Source organism: Microcebus murinus, chromosome 9 (genome assembly GCF_040939455.1).
Source record: "Microcebus murinus isolate Inina chromosome 9, M.murinus_Inina_mat1.0, whole genome shotgun sequence".
Classification (NCBI taxonomy): domain Eukaryota; kingdom Metazoa; phylum Chordata; class Mammalia; order Primates; family Cheirogaleidae; genus Microcebus; species Microcebus murinus.
The window spans coordinates 29,252,637-29,276,242 of record NC_134112.1 but is presented as its reverse complement, the minus strand read 5'-3'; the positions used below and the strand labels follow the sequence as shown (position 1 = coordinate 29,276,242).

The window sequence follows — 23,606 nt, the reverse complement described above, 5'->3', positions numbered from 1 at the left end:
ATTAATTTTCTGAATTGGGCCTTTTAAAATAAACTTGAAGATGTTCAAAAAAGTAAATGAATAGCATAATCACAAATTCCTCTCTTTAAAAATGCTCAAACTAATTTTTTAAAAAATGTCAGGACTTGCAATGGGCTTATTGCAAGAAACCATAAATACAGCTAATGAGCAGATGGCTCCTGCAGACAGCAGGAACACCGCTGACTCCCACCGGCAGTCTAGCTGCCATTTTTCTGGAGGGAAAAAACTAGATTTTAAAGAGAGCACACAGAGTGAACCAAACCTACATGCCTTGCTCCTGAATAAATGAGAAGAGCATGGACTGCTGCGGTTGTGAAATGTGTTTACCAGATTTAGTCTCCTCTCCCTAAATGCCTTATTTGGACATTTTATTAAATGCCATCTTGAATGGCCTCTCGTTTTCCATGTATAAATTCTTTCCCCAGCTAGACTGTAAACTTCTTGGAGGCAAGAACTATCTTCTACCACTTTTTTGTTACTCTTTGGCCATGTTAACCCCTATTAAAAACAGACTATAATATCAAGGAAGCCTATTTCCTATGAAAAGTTACTTTAATACTAACCCAACACAAAGTCAGAATTTTGTTAATAAGAAAAATAACATGGTTTCAATGTGGTGATTTCTCAGTTTATGAGTAGGCAACTTACTGTTTCATGAATTGCCTCTTACATCTGAATTCCGGCTTTCAATACCAAACAATGTCAGAACATTCTATTTGTCTTTAAGTAGTTTCCTGGTTAAACTAAATTACTGATAAACCTCAAATAATGGTGAGATTGCTTGAAACTTTACTCATCTAGATGTATGGCGTTTGGAAACAGAATGATAAAAACCACTTTTCCTTTTAGTATTTCTTATAGAGTTAAAAGAAGATTTCTCACTTCACATTTAACTGCTTTAAAAACAACAACAACAACAACAACAAACAAAACCAAAGTAATAGACCAAATGAAAGCTGGGAAAAGGTAGGGACCAACTTTTAATATGTGAAATAAGAATGACAGCAGGCAGAATGCTCCAAAGCACTTCTCCCCTAGTAATCCTTAAACAAGGAACCCTTTGACGTAGGCAGAATTCCAGGATGAGGCTGCAGGAAACAGGGAAAAGGAAATTCCGGTTTAGGTTGAGTGATAGGGACCCTACCCTTGCAGAAGATGGTGCCAAGATTCAGTTTCAGAATGTGCAAAATCCCCTTCCCACCCATACATATTTCATGAGTGAATTAGAAAAGGGGAAGGAAGTCGGGTGGGTCCTCAGACTTAACAAAGGAACAGGAGAAAATGGGGTGGGGAGAGGGAGGGATGCAGACAGGGTCCCTAGGGAAAGTATTGCCGAACACGGTTTTCACATACATTTTAGAGACACTACTCGTTTCTACAGTTGGAAGTTGGGAAGTAAGTCTAGGAGCTACTGTTGGTATGTCTAATCTACAATTTAATATACTACAATGCATAAGCTACATTTTAGGTAAAATATAGTTTCAGTTTTCTGGTAAACAGCAGGGTTGTATTCTAGAAAATAGGAGCCACCTGTAGACCTGCCATGACCATATTCCTGCATATTCACTCAGTCTCTTTCCCCCAGGGCTGCGCTCTTGTCCATCCCCTCTTCCTCAGGACTGCTGTGACTATGGTCATCTCGGCTTCCTAGCCTCCGAGGTCACTGCTCACTCCAGTGACAATGGCTGAGGGAAGAGCTCCAGAGGCGATGAGACTTGAGTTCACTCTCAGCCCAAGTCAGCTCCAGCTTTCCAACCAGTCAGACTGAAATAATATCATTTACCTCACGAAGGCCCTACCTCAACCTCCTTTTTTTTTTTTTATGAAAAGTAACCAAACCAAATACCCCATGTGTCCTCATTATTTCTAGAATGAGGTGAAATTTCTCAGCCCTCAGACTCCTCCATAGTCTGGCCCCAACCTCATTTCTCACTAGATCCTCTTTCTCCTGCCTTTTCTCCCACCCCCAGCTCCTGGTACTCTGGTGACAAAAAATGGTTTCAGATTTTAGAAAAACATCTTGTATTTGACTTCTCTGTGCATTTTCTAATGCTGTTCTTCAACCTAATTGTTTAAATCCAACCCAAACTACCTTAAGGCTCAAGTCAAACTCTACCTCTACCTTTTAAAAGAAAATCCTGTTTCCCCAGGTGTAAATTATTCTTCTCACTCCTATGTAGCTCTCTTGGGATTCTCATCACTGCCTTCTGTATCTCATTTATTTGCATCAGTGTCTTTTTTCCACAACTAGACTATACTTCTTGAGGGTAGGAACTACCACAGTTATTCTGGATCCTCTATAAAATCAGCTTAAATAGAAAGTTAGTGAATGAATGAAGACGGAGAGTATTCTAGAATGACAGGACAGTCACACAAATTCAGACTACATCGATTAGGAAAGCACCAAAGAAACCATATTAAAAACTTAAAAATTGCTTAATATAAAATAGTACACACATCCCCCATTACCAGTCATGAAATTCTGCCAATTTTACTGTCTAAATGACTCTTAACATCTACTGTCTTCTCAGTTCCCATAGTCACTGCCCTGGTTCAGGCTGACATCTCTCACCTGACTCACTACAACAGCTTTCTTGGGTTTCTCTCCAACATTTCCCTCTTCCTCACTCAATTTTTCCTCTAAACCAATGCCAGAGAGATCTCACAAAAGCTACAAGTGATTATGCCACTTCCTTTCTTTGATGGCATTCCTCTGCCAGAAAGGCAAGTTTAAACTCCTTAGGGTGGCTTACTGGGTCTTTCACAAGTGAATTGTAGCCTCCCTTTCAACCTGCCCTTTTCCATTCCCCGTGAATCACCTAGGGGTCTAGTCGTGTGTATTCTTGCTGGTCCCTCTGCCTGAGATGCTCTCCCTGCCTTTCTTTAAGACCATGAGTCATCCTTCTGGGATAAGCTCAAAAATCCCCATTTGGTCACCCATGCCCCTTCCTCTATTGATATAATCGCAGAATTAAGACTAGGAAAAACAATGCCTGCATAAGAGGTCATTTCTTTAAAGAACTAATGACCAAATGTTAATCCTATGACCATAATGCTTAGAACACAGCTGATTTCCGTCCCATTCTCAAAGTACTCGCATAACAATTTTCAACATTTAGGAATGAGTGCTGCTTAATTTGGCCCATAGCTATTTAACACAACATACAAAAACTGAGTGCTTCCTGAGAAACCTGTGATAATTACACATTTAATTCTTTTTTTAATTTCAGAAACACCTTGGCAAAAGCACAGAGTGAAGTGCTTCTCTAATTGCATGCATTTGGAATCATGGCATTTACCAGTTTAAGAAAATATGAGAAATGCCTACTCAGAAATCTCTAATCTCCTTCAATTTGTAATAAGATGTACCAGCAACAAAGGCTTTATTCTATCAAATTCATGTCTTTCCCTCTACAGTAGTACTTCAAAGTAGCTTTCTCTTTGGCACACATGTGGCATTCTAGAACTGGAAAAGCAATGTAGTTCAGTGAAAAGAATGACTGAATAGGCAACTTGTATTCTAACTCAAATTTTATCACTGTCTACTTAGCTAGCGTTGGCCCAGGAATGGTAGATGAGATAGAAGAAGTATTTTAAAATCATAAAAGAAAGGAAATCTGTATGTAACTTCAGAGGTGGGCCATTATTGTTATAACAAGGAGAGGAAACTGCAGACCTAGGTTTATGTTAAGTAAACTGCAGTTGCCTCTTTCCGTGCTGTGTGTTATAACTGAGTTTCCATGCACAAGAGCAGATGACTGCTACTGAAAAGAAAGGCAAGGCAGGAAAATGAAAATGTTGCACCAACCTCATGAACACTGTGAGCTTAGGGGTAAGCAAAGGTAGATATACCTAAAATGCTCGAGACATAAAAGATTAAAATAAACTATCATGTGGGTTTTATTCCTAGTAACATTGTAAAAAGTGTAAGCCTCTAGTACCAAATAATCCATTTAGTGGAGCACTATGTCAATAATAGCCTCAAGAGTTGATTGGTTCAACTGCTGTCATTCTGCAGAAGGGAGATCACAGAATGGCTGAGTTTATATCTATCACTAAGAAAGAAAGATCCTTAATATTTACCTTTCTTTCTATTAAGCTTCACGGGAAAGTCTACATAGAAGAAGTTCTAATTCCACTATTTATTTATGTACCACCTTTGCTCTCAAAGGCACAAACATTTCAGAGCTGTTAATGCATCCGTCATATGACATTCATGTAAGAAGTAAAAAACTTTAGTGTTCTGTTTTACAAACGAAATGAAAGTTTAAAAGTAACAGACAGCAAATAACCATAAGCAAATTTGCAAATTTTCAACCACTAAATTTCTGTCTCATGTTAAAAGCCTTTATAATTACAGGCATTAAATTCAGATGTTTATAGTTATAAGACCACACTAGCTGTAAATATTTATAACATTCTGGGATGAACTAAATATAAGACAAAGATAACATAGGTATCTTTTTAAAAAGCACAAAGTTGTTTGTGACCTAAAGCTGATTATTTTTAACTTTGGCAAAGTGGTACCCTATTGTATGATTTTGAAAGATCTTGATGTACCTGAAGTTGTCGCTGGTTTACTGCATCTAATCTGCAATCAATTGTAAGATGTAGCATTTATTTTAAGAACCACTAGCAAAGAAAAATGCTTACAATTAAACTATGAGATGTTTTCATATCATCGATTGTTAGGACTCATCCTGATTTCAGGGATGCTAAAATGTGGGGAAAACATGCATCTTGAAATCAATAAAATATGACATATGAAAACTGTTACTCTTCTAATTAAAATGAATTAAGAGGACTATTCTTTTGAGAAACTTAAGCCACATGCTATGATACTCAAATATCCTAAGGACACAGCAGAGGTTGGGAGTTAGTCTGTGAAATAGTCCACCGTCAGGGTGGTTTTATAATAACAACTTGAACAAGCTGCTAAATTTTTCAGTGGTACCTAGCAAAGTGAAGGTATGTGAGACCTCCACCTGCACTTAAAGTCAATAGTCACTCTTAAAATAGCTCAATCACAAGGATTTGAAACTGCCTAATTATTTTTTCTCTTAAAAAACCAACTGTTACGATTCAGCGTCCTTCTGTTAAAGACATGCTGTGTTATTAAACTAAACAGCCAGTGTTGGACATGCCACCTCTTCTCCCGCTCAATAAAACCCTGTCACTTGTAGTCATGGACTTGGAGCATAAAAAGCATGAAGCAACTTTTTCCCCCTTGGAAAGGGTTGAAAATAAAATTCCAAGGAAAAATTAGAGTCAGAGAAAGACATGTTTATATGCCCAGAGGAATTTTCCCCTTCATGAGCAATCCTGGATGGCACAGCACCGAGAATGAAGTCTTAACAAACAACAACAAGGTCCGCAGATAACAATGCATGGCAGAAGAAAGTGGTCTCATTGTGTTCCCAGCCTAACAGCAGTATTGCCAGTTCTAGGGTTCAATCTTGAATAACTGCTTTCAGGAAGACCAAGCAGAATGTCCCTTTCCTCTAGTTTTAACTGCATCCAAACAATATAACTCTTGTTGGAACACAAGCCTTCATAAGATACTGGGAAAACTCCCCTCTGACCCTGCCACTGGGTGAGAGCATCTATAATCTGTTTTCTTGCTCATATCTGTTTCTGGTGACTTAGGATTCATTCATTTGGCAACTAGATCCATCTCTGTACTAAACATAAGAGTACATCGGAATGTTCTTTCAAAAATCCATATTCTCCAAACTATCTGATTAGGCACAACTTCCAAAGTCAAACTTGAAGGTCATCAAATCAGAATCATAAACAGACATGCATTCGTATTTGCTTAAATGCTCATATTCCTACATGATTTACTTTTGAGAAGAGTTCTCCTATAAATCCAGTGTCATAAACCACTTGCTTAGAGCTATGAGCAGCTGTCATTTTCACTAAGAAGAATGCTCTTGGCTGGGGCTGGCGGGGAGGACCCAAACCTAAAGAATTTAAAATAAAATATTATCTCCTTCAAACATACAACCAGGCAGAAACATTTTCCACCCCTTCAAACCTGCATCCCCCAAGAGGTAAAAGGCTTACATGTTCAGGCTTCTCCTGTTCTTTTCTGTCCGTCTGCAGAAACTGATAGTTTTCTCTTGCCAGCTTCTGGACCAGTTCGATTCGCCCGATATCATCTCTCTCTTGAAGCTTGCACATCACCCCTGCCTTAAGAGTTGGAGAAAGAGCGAAGATGTACTTAAATCCACAGTCCCAGGACATGACACCACTGCAAAGTTCACCTTAGAATAAGCTCATCTTTTCTGTCGCCTGGATTAAAGCATGGTCTTGGTAAAATATTTTGCCTTTCCAAAACGGAAATTATATCATTTTAATCTAGGAACGCCACGCCAGGAGACTTAGAGTTGAGAGTCTGTATCAGTCTACTTTAAGAGGGTGAAGGGCAGAGAAAACTAAATCATTTGCCGCTAAGTGTGTGCCTGATATGCCCGTTTGTTTGTTCCTGACAGCCTGTTTCCTGTTACATAAGCAGAGCCTCGCAAGAGGTTAAAAACTCATGGGAAAGTTAGCCAGGAACCACGCTGGCAAAAGGGTGAAGTGATAGAGTCCTAAAAATAACAGTACACAACCTCCCAAGTCCACCCAATCACTCATTTTATAGACACACAGTTAACAAGAAAGATCACAAGATAATTTTTTTTCACAACTGGAAAATTACTATGGGTCATTAGTAAAACACCCCTGGTACTGCATGAAAAATGGTGAAAATTTTTATTAACAATAAGAAATTGAAAAAAGAAAGCTTGAAATTTCATTCATCAGGGTTTGGAAATGATCCCTAAAGCATCATGTTTTTAATAAGGTCAAATAATAATAATAATAATAATGATATGACGAGGGAGGTGAATCTAGGGCTTCACAATTGGAAAAGAATGTTCATTCTAATGCACAAATTATGAACTGTTTCTGCTCAAATTCTTTCCAAAATGGTTCATATTGACATACATACCAAGACATGATCTAATAAAGAAATCTGAAATTATACTTGGCAGGAGTAGTTAATGGAATCTTTGTTTTGCCCAACACGACCTACAGGATTTGAATATACTTAGTAACATGACCAAACATGGGGAAGGGGCCAGCAAGGGATCCAAAGCTTTGCAGTTTATGCTAAGGATACCCACGTTGTTGAGTGGGCATCAGAGAAATGGAACCATCCGTGCAAAGTAGTGACTAAAGTTTTATTCCCAAGGGCAGTGACATCTCTTTATCTGCAGTTTCTACAACTAGGAAGGAAGGAAACAAACAAAAAAATCCGCTGACGAGGCCTAAATCGCAGACTCCCAGAGGACAGCAAGTGGAATTCCTCCACCGAAGTCAGAGATTTATTTTTACAACATCCCTCACAAGAGGTTTTCCAGTTCCTTTCTAAAGTTTCCTTGGATAGGGACCTCAGTTTATCTTAAGACAGCCAGTACACTGTCAGACAGCCAGAACTGTTGAAAAAATCCCTTATCACATTAGACAAAGCTCCGAACCCATTTCACTTCGACCCATGAGCACTAGTTTTGCTTTTTGAAGCAACTGAAACTAGGCCTATTCCTTATCCAGTATGACAAGGTTTCAAATATTTAAATACAAATACCATATCCTCCTTTTAGTATTCTCTAGATATATATCCCTAGTTTCCTACTTATTGTATTTATTCGTTCATTCATTCACTCAACAGATGATATTTGAGCAGCAACCTACTATAGGTTCTAGGGATTTTGCGGTGATCAAGGATAGAAATGTCCCTCATGTCATGGAGCTTACACTCAACAGAGAATCTAAACTATACAACAGATAGATATGAAATATCACGTGGTAAGATAAGACAGGAAGGAAAATAAAGCATGATAAGGGCACAGAGACATAATTGGAGGCATTATTAAAACAGAAATGTCAGGAAAGGATTTTCTAGTAAGATGGCACTTGAGTGGCAACTCAAAGGAAGAGAGGAAGAGATGACATGGATATCCAGACAGAGTATGTTCCAGGCAGAGAAACAGTAAGTGCAAAGACTCCGAAGCTTGGTGTGTTTGGCATGGTCAAGGACGAGCAGAGAGAGCAGTGTGGCTAGAACAGAGCTAGTAAAGGGCATACTGCTAGGGTCGGTCAGAGAGGTGATGTGGAATCAGATTACGTAGTTTCCTCACAGGCTTTATAAGGTGTGTGGATTCTTTTTCTGAGCGAGATAGAAATCCTTTGGAAGGTTTTGAACAGAGGACTGGTATAACCAGTTGCATTTCAGCAGGATCACTGGGTCCTGGGTTAGGCGGGGGGTTGTAGTTACAGCTAGAAGGCCAGTTAGGAGACTGCTTTCCACAGGAGATGGCTTGGAGCTTGTGCGAGCGGTGGAGATGGTTAAGAAGTGGTTCCAACCACTGGGTGTATTTCAAAGAAGGGGCAGGCAGACTCCTAAGTATTCAGCCTGAGCGACTGGAAGGATGGTGCTGTCACTGAGTTTGGAAAGACAGGGAAGGTTGGAAGGGCTGGGAAGGAAGACGTCTGTTTGACTTCCCAGTAGAGTTGCGGGGCTAGCACTCTGGGGGTTCAGGCGAGAGGTTCAGGCTGTAGAAGGAACTTGGGGGTCATCAGAGTGTAGACAGTATTCCTCTGGTTTTACCAATGCAGTGGTGTGGGTCTAGGCACTGAGTCTCATGTTTAGATATTGGGAGGATGAGGAGTAATCAGAAAAGGAGACTCAGGAGAATCGTCTCCAGGAGGAGGATCTGAAGAAGAGAGAAGGAAGTGCTTCAATGAGGAAAGAGCAAAAAACTCCATCAAATGCTGCTGAAATAGCAAGCAAGATGTGTTCAAAAATAATTTACACTGAATTTAACAGAAGTAACTGGTGACTTGCAGGAGAGCAATTAATTTCCTTTTGAAGCGGTTGGGACAAAAGCTTTATTAGCACAGGTTCAACAGGGAGCGGGAGACAGTCCTTCCAAAGAGTTTGTGAAAACAGGGCGCTACTGAAGAGCCAGGATGAAAGGAGTTTTGCTTGCTTGCTTTAAGATGAGGGATATTCCAGCGTATTTATCTTTATTAGACATCACCCAGTAGAGAACGAAATTCAACAACGCGGAGGGAAAGGGGGCATTTTCAAGACTAATGTTCTCGAGTAGACCAAGTAGGATAAAGATCTAACCTCGGGCAGAAACATGAATATAAATATTTCATCCACTAGAACAAGAGGGACGGTGAAGTGCGGTGGTAAATATGCAGGTAGGTTGGCATATTTGGTGGTTGGGAACATCTGGAAGTTCTTTTCTGAAGGCTTCTATTTCTCATAAAAATAAGAAGTGAAGTTATTAACCGACAGTAAGAATTGTGTGGAGAAGACGCTGGCGGTATAAGGAAGGCAGGCATGCAACAGTCATTTCAGTTGCAAGCACTGGAAAACTTTTATTTGAAAAGGGCCAGAGAATAAATATTCTAGGCTTTGTGAGCCATGGGGGTCTCTGTTGAAACTACCCGGTTTCGCAGTTTTAGCCCCAAAGCAGCAAGAGACTACGTGTAAACGAATATGCACGGCTATGTTCCAATGACGCTTCATTTACAAAAACAGGCAGTGGGCTGTGGTTTGTCAACTCCTGGCCTAGGAGAAGAGGAAGCTGGGCAAGCGAAGTACAATAAGATTGTCAAGCATTACTAAGGGCACACTTGATTTTATTTTTAGATCCTTTTACCATCCTAGCCCTCCTCCTTAGGGCATATTTCTGTTTGTTAGGATTTTAATGGAGCCCATGACCTGAGGCAATGCTAAATATACAGGCTGATCCTGAAGATGCTCTTTTAATCAATACTAACGGGGGTAAAAGAGTTTCAATGGTGTAAAGCAACCTCCTTCCAACTATGAAGACATGGACACATTTGGGGCAATTTCGACTCACAAATGACTGACATGCTTTAAATGTTTTGACACTTAAAAGAATACATTTCTGTTATCTAGGAAATCCATTTTTGTCAACCACCTAAGATTTCTTCTCTCTCTTTCCATGTCGTCTGCACAGTGTTTAATACACTGTCCTGCTAGTGGGGAGAGGATGCCGATGACCATCCGACCTGGGCACCTGCTCCCTGGTGCCATGGGTGAGCCCTGAGCCCCCTCTGCTCCCCAGCATGGCCCTCCTGTATGAGGGAGGGCCTGAGGCCCAGCCAGTGGGGGCACACAGGTGGGAGTGCTATGGAGTTAACTCACTCAGCTCCCCATTGAGCCCCTTCCCCTACTCCTAGCAGCACAGGCTGCAAAGCAACTCGGCTAAGCTCCCACGGACTCTGATCTGGAACCAGTCTTTCCTTCTGCCTGGAGGTCCCCAATACAGAGGGTTTTAATTAATTAGTTTGTTTATTCATTCACTCATTCACAAAAGCATCAGCAATAAAAGGCTGGAATTAAATAGAGGAAACCGAAGAGGTCTTGACTCTATTTTTGGTTTTGGTGTGAATGTGAGTTTTTAAAGAACTTTAAACACTCTTCATATCATATGATTAGGGTCCTATAAACACTGACTTTTCTTTCAGGCAGAAATATTTTTATTAGAACCAGACACTTGGGTACACAAATGAAATATGTATTTTATACAAACAAACAAAAAAAAGCCATTACTTTTTAAAGTGGGCTTCAGACTAACTTATTTTATATTTATTTCATATCTTATACTGAAAGAAGGAATATTGCTGTCTTGATTTTTCTGGTTTCTATATGATTTCTAGATGCATTTTCACAAGATAATCAATTCTATAGCACTCCTTACATAACAACTATCAAGAAAGGCTTTCAAGGAAGGTTATAAATGCTTCTTCATTCCCTGGAGGACTTTAAGCCCATCTATCCTAAATGGTTTGTAAGGCAGGGCTCTTTGGAAGCACCATGCTAAGCCAGATGTTCTCTGAGGGCCCCTTTCACAGCTCCATAATTTAGTGATTTAATTCAAAAAACCCATGAATTTATTAATATATTTTGGGAGATTTCTTATGGCAGGTGAAGCAAGATAACTAACAGCCTTCGATCTAGATTTTCACATTCTTGGTCTATTTAATTTATCTATGTGAAATTCATTATAAACAGTTTACCTGACACTGCTAAGCCAGAAAAAAATAAAAGATTCATGTATAACTGTCAGAAGAGTTATTTAAGAGCCTTATTTCAAGGTCTGTTTTAAAAAAAAAATCTCTGTAATGTATAATTGAAGCTATTCATATGATTTTTCAGCATTTGAGAAGAGAAATGTTATGAATGTAAATGAAAAGCCTGTTTCCTTTACAAATGAAGTCATAAAAAAATGTTGTGTCCATCCCCTTGGTGGTAAAATGAAATCTGAACAAGATTCCTTAGGAAAGACCACATGGATGATGAATGAACATCATACTGTGACAAGAGGTGAAACAACATGGTTCTATGTATGAACACATTTTCTGCATTATCTTAACTTTAAAAAACACCTTTTCTAAAACACCTAGGTAAAACATTGTGCAAAAATTGCTATCAAGGGAAGTGAAACCAGGAAGAAAGAGTCCAGCTTTCATGAAAACACTTTTGTATTAATAGAATGCTATTCAATACGAAGTCAGGGTATTTGGATAAATTCTTATTACTACATAATGCATTCATTTCATTAAAAATTAAACCTTGAATAGAAATTCATAGGGGTTTTTTTGCTGTTTTAAATAAAAAATATAAATGACAGACTAAAACACTGATGGGTTGAGATGAGATATTGTATCGTTCAACTGTATGTACCTAGTTCCAAAACAAAAAATATTAAGAATTCTTTCCAGGAAAATTTAGATGACAGTTCACAGTCAAAAAGTAATAATTTTAGGGCAGCAAGTATTCATTTTTTTCAAATTTCTTCAAAGAAAGAAATAACACTATGAAAAAGCTCTCCCTGTTAGGAGCAGAAAAATATGCATTTTGATAATGGGGGGAAAAACTATGAAGCAAGTGTCCGTGGTGATAAATACACACAATAGAAAGTGTGACCATCAAGGTGGGTGTACTAATCCACAGAGTGTCACCAACGCTGGCCTTAGACTCCATACTGGGGGCGGCATGGAGCCTCAGAAATCATTCATTGAGTCCGAGCCCCTCACTCTACAAGCAAGGCGATGGAAGTTCAGGGAGGCTCCTTCCTTGGACCTCCTCCTTTGTGAATTACTTTTGTTCATACACTGCCCCATTGGATCTCCATCCTGTAAAAATACTATGTGATATCACATCCTGCCAGAGCATGCTGAGAGCAGGGAAAAAGGCAGAAATCACAGCTGCATGGAATTTGTAACTGTTATTTCCCTCTAATACTATCTTAAGCTATTATACTGAAAGAATTATGCCTTCTGATTAAACTCAAAATATAGAATTATAAATTTACATAATTGACAAAGTAGGGGGTTCATTCATTTCATATACTTGATTCCTTGAACTTTCAGACTAAAACACTGAGTCCACCAATATTCTATATTGTTTTGCCCTGAGAGAAATTACAGCTCAGATCTGTATACATTATTGATCACACTGCTAAGCAGGGCAGCAAAGTTGAAAAATAATAAATAAGTAAAAAAAGAGAATAAGCAAACTTTAATAAGTTCCAACATAAAAGATTTAACAGGATCACCTGTTTTCTATGACAGCCTTAAATAAGAGCTTTCTTCAGTATATATTTTATTAAAGTTACTTTTTGGCTACTGACAAATTATCAAATATTTGGCAATTAATTTATATAATCAACAATTGTTATCACTTAATATTAAAATGATTGGTTCAAATGTGGGACAGGAGGCAAAATAGTCATTGAATCCAGTGGCCAATGGCCAATGGAATTAAAGCAAGAATTTCCAAAGTTCAAAACGTTATACATTGTTCATTGAAGATCTAATTAGAACCCTTAAGCTAGAACCTGATAAAATTTCAATACATTCTGACAAAGATTCTTTAATCCTTTTGCCCTATATAAAGAGTGAGAGTAACACCACATCCCAGCCCTGTTAAATATCTTAAATATTCAAACCCAAAACAACGAGATTGATGATCAGGATGATAATTACTTATAAAGGCTAACATTTCTGAGTGCTTACTGTGTGTCTGGCACTATTCTAATTGCTTCACATGTAGCCATTTAATCTGCAAAACAATCAAACAATTATCTCCATTTTACAGAAGTTAGAAAGGCAGTTTGCATAGTGGTTAAAAGCAAAGACACTGGAGCCAAACTGCCTTGGTTTGAAACTTGGCGCTGCCTCTCACCTGCTCATCTATAAAAGGGTGGTCATTATACTATGTACCTTATAAAGTTTGCTCTGAGGTTTAAATACATTAATAAAAACAAAGAGCCTTGAAGAGTGTCTAGTATGTATGAAGTGCTGCCTAAGTGTTAACTCTCAGTTATATTACAGAAAAGGAAGGTGGACACAGGAGACTTAACTTGCCCAAGGTGACGGCTGCAGCCAGGAAAAGAACCCAGGTAGTCTGGCCCTGGAGGCAGCGCCTCTAAATTTCATGCCTAACATTTATTGAAACTCTCCTATGTGCCAGGATTGCAAACTTTTTAAAAAATGTTGTTTCATTTCAATCTCATGACAACCTTATAATATCTCCATGTTACAGAGATTAAAAAACAACAACAACAAAAAAACATGCATCCTAGGTACTGCTTAGCACAGTGGGGACACCACAGGGACAAAGAGTCAGGCACCCAGCAGGAACTTACAGGTTTAGAGCTGCTAAGGAAATTGCCCTGAAGGAAGAAGGGCTGGGATGCAAACCCAGGTCTGAAGCTTTCTTCACTTCGCCCACATGTCACAGCATTAAAACGGGGAGTTTCTTAGCCAGAAAAGATATTTTTAGTGAGAAAAAGAAGAAAGGAGCCAATGGGTGAGGGAAGATTAGCACTCTCTGGTAGGTGGGAGGCCAGAGGTACAACAAGGCCCCTGTCTCAACCCTTTATATACCCAAAGTTTTCAACAGCCTAGAAGCATTTTCCCAAAGTAACATATTTATCAAGTATAGAGGTAACATATTTATCAAGTATGGACAGTAAGGAATGAGAAACCAATTTCTATTTAACTTGCTTAAAATTATTTCCATACTCTGAAGTGAAGACTAAAGGAATCTGAAATACGGTGGAGTCTGGCATACAAATGGTTAAGCAATTATACATAATACATCAATCAAATAAATTGCATGTGCAAATTATACACACATGTACACACCCATGAGCATACACATTTATTTCTAATTCTGCCTAGGTATCTAATGGCAAAACCTGAAAATTTTCTTTAAGTTCATCCCACATGACTTGAACTGAACTGCCAATTCTACCCTGGGCATTGGTATAGATCGGCCTGGGGAATCAAACCAATAGAACGGGTGGTTCTACCACAGTAGCTGTTCAGGCTTTCTCAGACAGACCAGAGGAGATGCTGCTGCCCTCCTTCCTACTCGGCCTGGGCTTGCAACACTCATAATTATGCCTCCCAGTGAACTTAACTCTTGATGTTCAAACCTAAACAGAATCTGTTCCTGAGCTAATTATCAATTTATGGGTTTCATGATTTCATTCTCCTCTATATCCTGTAGATGTACAGTTATGTCATTGTTGCTGAATAGAATCACAAAAATCCTAAAGAGCAAGGTCTGTGTATCCTTTTGGGAAATAAAACGGCATTCAAGCAGACATTTGCCCATAGAGTAAGTTCAAGACAAATAAGGAATAACAGTTTAAATTTAGAAAACACTTGCCCCACTAACAACTAAAAGATGCAAGAACTCTCGAGAGAGTAATAAATACACTGAGTTAGGAAAGCCCTGCATAGGTTTGCTTGGAAGGCTGACCTATAATTTCAATATGAACTCATAGATTGCAGTATTTTTAATATTACCATCATAGTAAAACAATGCAAATTTATTAAAACACTATAATCTGTGCAATCGTGACTGAAAAAGTCAATGTGATTATTCTGACCTGAATCAGTGGACTTGGAAGCTTAAAGGTGAAGTGACGGGCCAACCAGGCTAATTAAGAATCTTTAAAGAATCTGCAAATGCTCCACTGTTATATAAAGGTAATAGCTGATAGCACCAGGGTGTCCAAAATTTTTATTGCCACGACAGTATCTGGAGGTAAGTTGCTGCCAAAGGCACATATGCGCCATAGTTTCGCTCTGGAGGGACAGCAGAGCACCTCTGGCAGGTCAATGCTGCCAGCCAGCTCATTACCCTGTGCCTTCTGCAGGGGAAGGTCTGCCCTAAGGGTGGCCTCTTCTTCTGGTTCTCCACTTATGTTCCCTGCTTTCTCTGAGAAGTGGACTGTGTCTATCTGTCCCTCTCTTGTGAATCATGTTGTAAATATGGTTAACAATTTAGGGCCCTTCTTGTGAAATACCTTGATATCAAAAACAAGCACTTTATTCCCAGTAATATGACTATTTACAGAACACCCAAGGCAACTACTGTGTCACTTGTAAACACCTGTACTACCTTACCGCCCCTGGCCCAGAAGAGTACAACAAATGAGGGGCTGTCACAGAACCAGTCCTACCTGAGAATCTGGAACACCTTCGGCTTCCGTTACAGTTACGTGTTTGTCATTGTTTTCTTCATCTTGTTCAATTGCTTAAAAAAAACAAAAAAACAAAAAAAAAAACACTATTGAACAAATGTAGCAGCATAAGAAAAATGTTTCAGACAACTTTCTTTCGGATAGCAATTTGGCAGGAAAACATGATGGTAGGTGGATTCATAAAATGTAAATCCTGGCACTATTTTTTGTTATTCAAATGGAAAGTTAACTAATAGCACTGAATACTTTTCATGTACTTTATCTCATTTCTTAAAGCAATGGCAGCAGGAAATTTTCATCTCAACTCTCCTCTTCACCTAAACTCATCCAGACATCAGTATTGTGCTTTGCCAAAACAGAAGCTGGAGGTATAGATGAAGACTTCTATTCATTTCATGTGAGAGCAGTCATATTTTTTTAAATGTGGTTTTCTGGCTGGCAGTTTAAATGTCATATAATAAAGGAAGCACAGTATTTTATGTCTGGGTTGCTTAGTGCATTGTTACCGTGAAATTCCACACTGCGGAGTCTCAAATTCGCCTCTCCCCTCCTGAGCATCTCTCTATCCAAGACCTTGTCACCCTTTCCTCACTGGTGTGATAACCTCCTACACAAAGCTCCCGACTCCAGCGTGGGCACAACTGCTAAAGTAATCAGTCTCAAAAAATATAAAAACAGCATCGCCAGGTTTTGGCCTATGTGTTGCTTAGTTTATTAAGTCTGAACTTCTGCTCAATCATGGAAGGGCCTTCTTGATCTCTCTAGCTTCACCCAATCTCGAACTTCACACTGACACTCAACTCCAAAACTATTCTACGTTACTCTGATCCAAGCGTAATGACTGGACTGCTTTTGCCTTTAACTTAATACGCTTGCTCTCCCTTTTTTAATAAATATTAATTGAGCACCCACTCTGTCCACAGCAGGGCACACTGACATTTGACGAGCCTGATGGTGTATAGATCACGATAAATTCAGATTTGAGCCTAAGAAGGAATTGCATGAGTTGACATCTATTTCTGAAAGTTCTTTTTGGCTTCTTTGTGGAGAACAGACTTAAGAGAAGGAAGCGTGGAAGCAGGGAGACCAGTGTGGTGACTGTTGCTATCGTCCTGCCTAGAGATGACGATGGCTCAGACCGCGGGCGGCTATGAGCAGGAGAAACATGGAGCACTGGAGCCGTGTTTTTATACAAAATGGCACAACTTGCCAATGAACTGAAAAGGAAGATGAGGGAGAGGCAGCAATCAAGGACGACTCCTACGCAGAGTGAGTCACTGCTTGTATCCACCACACCATGTATCCTTTTTGCACTCTCCATCAAAACATTCCAACCTAGCTGGCAGTCAGGTCACCCGCTGTATTTAAGGATTCAGTTTGCATTATTTTGTGTATTTTTAAATATCGTGCTCTCTGCTCCGTATTTTTTTAAAGTACGACTTCATGTACCTTTTGCTTTTGTATGCCTTCCACGCCTGCTGCGTGGCGCTTACCACGGAGCCCACCTACGAGGCTGTGGATTAAGCACGGCTCTGCAGATGCTAACTGGCATGAACAATTCGTCCCCAAGTGACCAACATGGCACTACTTGACTACACCTACTTGTGTAATAAGCTACTTCTTTTGTACCTATTTATGAAAGGAGGAGGGAGGAAAACGCTTCTGTTAACCTCCACAAATACCTAGGATAACTCCTACCAGCTGAGCACCTAAAGGAAAGGTAGGAATAGCTGAAGTGGGCAGAAGCTTTTCTTCTATTTTCAGAAAAAAGTTCCATTCATGCTCGTTCAAAGGGGTCCCCTGCAGTTAGGAGGAAACGGAAACTTAAGAACAAAGAAAAACACTCATGTTCTCTCTGAAAAACTAGAGGCAAGAATATAAAGGGCAAAATAAAAGATAGAATAACATCCTAAATTCCACTTAAAAATGCAGTGGGCTATGGAAGTAAGGAGCTCCACTTAACCAACTGAAATATGAGAAGTCCTTTCTCATTGTGGAAAGGGGAGTCATTTTCTTGGAGGGCAGGCTGATCATATACCAATGTGGGGTAACTTCACGTGAAGAACAACCATACTTTGGCACTTAATTTGTGCTTTATTTGAATTTTTGCTCTTCAAAGTTTAAATTTTGATGAAAATGAAGAAAATTAAATTTTGGAATCTGTTTTTAAAACAACATTCTACAGTACAGGCATTTCTCTCTCTTTTTTACCTCTTGTACTAGGACACAGAACATGCAAGACAATAACAATTTCGGGTGAGAATTAACACTATTTTTAAAGAGTCAGGCATAATTCTTAATATACAGAAATAGAATTAAAAGGAGAACAGATGAACATAAGAGCACACTTGGGATAAAACGTCTGTCCTGCATTTCTAGCTTATCCCCAACAATGCTACATTTACTGTCACATCTTTGAAGATCTCAAAATCTGTTGCCTAGCATTATGCTGAAATTAACAGAGTGAGAATTACAAACACAAGCAAGTTAAAGGACCTGGCAGAGGTAACTCAGCAATCTACCTCAATCTGCATAATGGAGAGTCTCAAAATACTGCCGGACTCTCAACTTCAACCCGCATGATGATGAAGAGAAGAGAGCATTCTCTTCCAACACATAAATAATATCACTTCCTTGGAAATGCTGAAAAATTATAATTCCAAAAACTCATTTTAGCCAGTGGCTCACATACACTACCTGGGAACAAAAACTTATTTATCTTGGACTTCCAGGGATTTAAGATTAGCCCATGAAGTCACAAGCATGAAATACACAGAGTCACCTAAAAGGGGAGTGAGTGCTCCATTGACCTTTTAATGCATAATGTCAAAGAGTAAATAAGGAGACAGTTTCTCTCTTTATGCCCTCTAGGGGTGTGGCTTACCTGGTAGAAGAAGGAGGAAGCAATTATTTAGATTTTTGACTTTATTTTTTTCTTTTATCTGTTCAGAATAAGGGTAGGTTGGGGAAATTTTCCTATGCAAATATTGATTCTGGGACGGTTCCCTCCAGCAAAACACGTACACAGGAGTGACAGCTTCTGGGGCTGAGGGAGGCTAGGAGCCTCTCTCTCTGCCAACACAAACCATCTCCTTATCTCTCAACACACAGAGTCGAAAAGCAAGCAAAGGCCTTTGAAAATAACATACCATAACAAAAGACTCAAGTACAAGATCTAAAGCATACACTCTGAATAGCAAATATTAGAGCCCACAGGAGAATGAAGAATACATGTGGATTAATTAACACTAATTCACATAAGAGTACCTAGTTTAAATGTATCTATTTGTAAATTAGCCAAGAGGGATTCAAGATGAGCTGCTGTTGACAGCCTCCAAGGATTTTAAGGCTTATCTTGACATCACTTTCTTGTTGCTTTGGGGACAACAGGTTTTCTCTATGACTTACTAGGATAGGTGCTAAGAAAACTCTCCTAGTAACTCTACTAATAATATTATTTAAACACAAAGAGGGTTGATGTCCTTTCAAAATGATGCTTATTGAATTTCTGCTAATGAATTCTGAAAGGGTAAGAGCTACAGTAACAGAAAAAATTAAATTTTCTGATGACTTTGCACATCAGCAAATCCATCCATGGGGGTCCTGCCTGACCAGGACTTCTTCTCTTTTCTTTTTTTAATGAAATAGAATGGCATAAAACAGAAAGAATAGGAAAAAATTAAGATCCAAATGCATTTTTCACAATTGTAAATGAAATGTGTACCAACTTGGAATCTTTTGTGTGTTCTGAGTGTTGTGGACATAAAAATGTTTGGAAAACACTGTAGTGTTTCCAGGCCACAGGAGGCAGAACCCAGTTCCTCATTATCTAAATCATCAGCTATTTCTTGCTCCATCCTGGATAGGGGTCATAATATTTACTTTAGGTGTTCGCTCAGCAAGACTCTATTCACATTTGGCAAGTTCATACCCTGCGGGAGGGCATGGTAACAAGCTCGCAGGGAGAAATATTTATAGAGGATACTACTTTTTGTTATCGATATATAATCACAAATGTGTCTAAATGCTCAAATCTCTTCTATTCCTTAGAAAGGAAAAAAAAAAAAGCAGTTATAACCCTTCACCTCATCACCATATTTTTTTCAATGTTAAAATTAGAAAAATAGGAGTCAGTATTCACCATCAAGACACTCCACATGGTATTATATTATAAACTGGCCCATGCAATGCTATTGAACATTGAACTTCTCTTTGAAAGCTGACCAATAACCACTACAGCTCTGTCCCAATAGCTTTTTCTGAACCCCTATCTATTCAGTCTGACTACTGAACTTGAGACTGTTGATTTTAAAACACTTTTCTGTGTCGTAACTGTCCTTAAACCATCTAAAAATGTAAGTTTTCCCCCAGGCTCTCTCTTTGCCTCTTTCCTTGGTGATCTTATCTGTTCCTAAGGTTTCAACTTGCACTGCTATGCGGGTTATCCCCAAATCTATGTCTCCATCTCTGCCTGCTCCTCTGAGTTCCAGGCCCACATTTCCAGCTACACATTGAATGTTTTCATTTTACAGACTGTAACATATCTGCTGCATACAAGCTGCTATGTTCTCACTCATACATGGAATCTAAATATTAAACCTAATGGATCTTATGGAGACAGAGTAGAATGATGGTTATCAGAGGCTGGGAAGGGCAGTGGGGAGGGGGATAAAGTGGAGATGGTTAATGGTACAAAACTATAGTTAGATAGTTAAAGAGAATAAACAATATCCAATAGCACCACAAGGTAACTGTAATCAACAATAAGCTAAAGTATACTTTAAAATAACTGAAAGAATGGAATCGGAATGAATGTTCTTAATGCAAAGGCATGATAAATGCCTAAGGTGATGGGTACCCCAATTACCCTGATTTGATTAATTCACATTTGGGGCATCTGTATTAAAACATCACATGTACCTTATAAAGATATACACTTATGGTGTAGCCATAACTTTAACAATTAAATAATTGTTAAAATTATAATAAGTTAATTTAAAATTAATAATTTTAAAATAAATAATAATTTTTAAATAAATCAATAAATTAAACAAGCTGCCATGGCAAAGATTATGGTGGCATAATCTTTGCCTCAAAAAAGAGAGTCTACATAACAGGGTGTGAGTACACAAAGTTCTGGAATCACAAGCCTCCTCCCTCCACTGGGGTCTGTGTCTGGATTTGGATCACCACCAAGTACCAAAGCTGGAGACCTCAGCATCTCCCTGGTCTTCCTTCCCGTGAGCCCTCACCTCAGTCTCACGCTAAACCCCATCACTTCTACCTCTGGAATGTTTCCACCCTTCTTCTCTGCACATTCCCAGGTCATGACATCATCTCTCACCTGGGCTACTGTCACAGCCTCCCCTTGCTCCAATCTCCACGCTGAACGGGAGTCTGGTCAGGCCCTCGCCCACCCTGCAGGGCCCCCTCAGGGAACCTGAGAATCATGCAGGGAGATTAACACCAGTTCAGGTTCCACTGCCCCAGCCTCACTGTCCCTGATGCCCTGGGGTTTAGCTCAGGGACGTGTAGGTTTGAAAGATTTCACATCTGTGTCCCTCCCTCTATTCAACAATGGCCAACATTCAAGTGGAAGCCCTCAACCTGGCCTCAAAGGCCAGGCCACTGGGTCTCAGATGTGCTTCCCAGGTACATCTCCCAGGTCTGTTTCTGGCCCATGATGCCCTTATCCTCAGCTTAACCAGGAGAGACTGTCTTGGCCCTGGGCTGGGGATCCCTAGCCTTAATAAAGAGCCTTCTCTTTAAGAGCTACCAGCATCCAAGGCCCTAGACAAAATGAAGAGATTTTCCTCCTGGCCTAACAAAGTTCTTTTTCCATACACTCATGTTTTTTTATCTCAATGTTTTATAGTCAGCAGTATAAACATCTGTCTTTACTAATCTACATTATGAGTTCCTCAAGAAGAGAGAGTACATATTTTCATATTCCCAGCACCTGGGATACTTTCTAGAACATAGTGGTGCTAAGCAATGGCCTATTGAACTGAACAGAGGTTGTCAAAACAGAAAGTAATAAAAGACAGATACAAGCAGGATGAAACGTCACATCCAGTTGAGAGGAAAGGGTTACCATTACAAAAGAGGCATCAAGGGAAAGGTAGATTTCGATCAGAGGAGGGGAGGAAATCAAAGTAAAGAACTGGCATAATCAGAGGTGAGCTGGAGAAATGCACAGGATCTGACATCAGAACAGTGAGGAATACAGTGTTGGAAAATGTTAGAAAATAAAGCCAGACAAGCAAGTTGGGTTTAGATGTTCACCTGAGGAGCAAAGGAAATGCTACCCTCACTATAATATACACATACAGTTCTTGAGCTCTTACTATGTTTCAGGCACGTGACAAGCTCTTAGCATGGATTATCCCATTAAGTCTTTGCCATATTTCTCTAGAGGAGATCCTGGCAAGGCTGGACTGAGGTATGTGGCCACTGGGGGAAAGTAAACAATTTGATAGCTCTTTATGCCAACATTTGTTATATATCTATTCAGCATTTCTTTAGTAGGGCTAGTGAGAAACTGAGTTTCCATTCATAAATGGTGAATACATCATTTCTTGGAATTTAGCAATTCACTTTTTTTGAATTGTCTCATTTAACACTTAAAAAATTTTATTTTTTAAATTGTTAAATTGACATACAATAATTGTATACATTTTCTGACACCCATGATTTTTTCCAAGTCGCTTACTAAGGAGAGAGGTAAATTTCATTGCTCCGACACAGCGACATCCCATGTGTGATCTTGCTTTCAGAATTATCACTAATCACCAACCAAAAGCTAGCAAGTCTACACGTTGGTAGAGCTGCCTTGGTGGGCCTTGAGCAATGAGCTTATGTTCACTGAAAAAGTATTCCTCAGTGATTATACGCACCTAGCAAGGGGCGTTTATGCATTTTCAATAGATAAGACCAACTTCCTTGGCCAAAGCAGGGTCCATTTACATTTGAGAGTTACATGATTATTTATGTAGGAATCTGCATTTAACAAGGGCATATATTCATTATACCAGTGGTGTTCCTGGGCAGGTATACAGTTGGCACTCTGCTTAATCAGATTCTAAGCACTATTCACATTATGCTCATTCTATAGATGGAAAAACTGAGTTTGAGAGGTGCCAAATAGCTTGCCCAGAATTACACAGGAAGTCAGTGGAGGAGATAGCAGTTAAGTATCCAGGTCTGATTCTTTATCTGTACTGACATGTTATAAAGATTAAGTTGTCTAAAATGAATTGAACAGAAATGAGGCTGAAAACAAAGAAAACGGAAGGTTTACTTCAGTCTAAGGACGAACTGACTTGGATTTCTTACCAGGACTTCAGTCTCTGAAAATTAGGGCCAGAATGACTTACTGGATTTTAGGTGCTCCTACCCACTCCCTTTCCCCAACCCTTCCAACCCATGGTTTTATATGGGACAGAGAATGTTTGCTGCACGTAAGAAATGTGTTACCTTTATTTGAATGTAGGCGTGTTCTGAAAATGCACAGCACTCAGCACAATAAATCTATGGTAAGGAGACTGATATCTGAAGTAGCTGAAAAACTCCAACCTCCCACATCAGATGCACCACACTCAGCACACCTGACCTCAGGGCTCAAGCCACTGAGAGGAGGGCTCTGGGCCCCCCAACTCCTCCTGCTCCCGACTGCATGATTTATGCCCACCCTAAGGCAGAGAGGATTCCCATTTCAATTCTTATGTCTTTTTCTTACAGCTAAGACCCTCCAAACTTCCTTCTCTTCCACTTAATAGGTTTTTACAGTGATTTCTTTTGAGTAAGATTTAATATATGTCCAGTCAATGGAAAAATTAGTCAATAAAGGAAAATGATAATGTCATTAGGTCAAAGGGTATCCCATACCTGGTCCCTAAATTAGGGCATAAATATTTACACCATTGGCCAGGGTAACAAAGAGGTAATCAGTAATTGACCTCTGTGGCCTGTTTTGTTGCCATTCGTACAAGGAAT

The 23,606-nt window shown here is 39.4% G+C and overlaps 1 protein-coding gene across 3 annotated transcripts in view; it reads right to left on the bottom strand.

Moving 5' to 3' along the window:
- Positions 1–23,606, bottom strand: part of RAPGEF5 (Rap guanine nucleotide exchange factor 5) — a 212,243-nt gene that overhangs the window by 87,190 nt on the left and 101,447 nt on the right. For all 3 annotated transcript variants that reach the window (XM_012773293.2, XM_012773294.2, XM_012773295.2), the window contains 2 exons: positions 15,591–15,664; positions 6,088–6,213 (listed from right to left, as the gene is read on the bottom strand). In XM_012773293.2, coding sequence (XP_012628747.1) covers positions 6,088–6,213; positions 15,591–15,664 — 200 coding nt within the window. The remainder of the gene's footprint in view (positions 1–6,087; positions 6,214–15,590; positions 15,665–23,606) is intronic.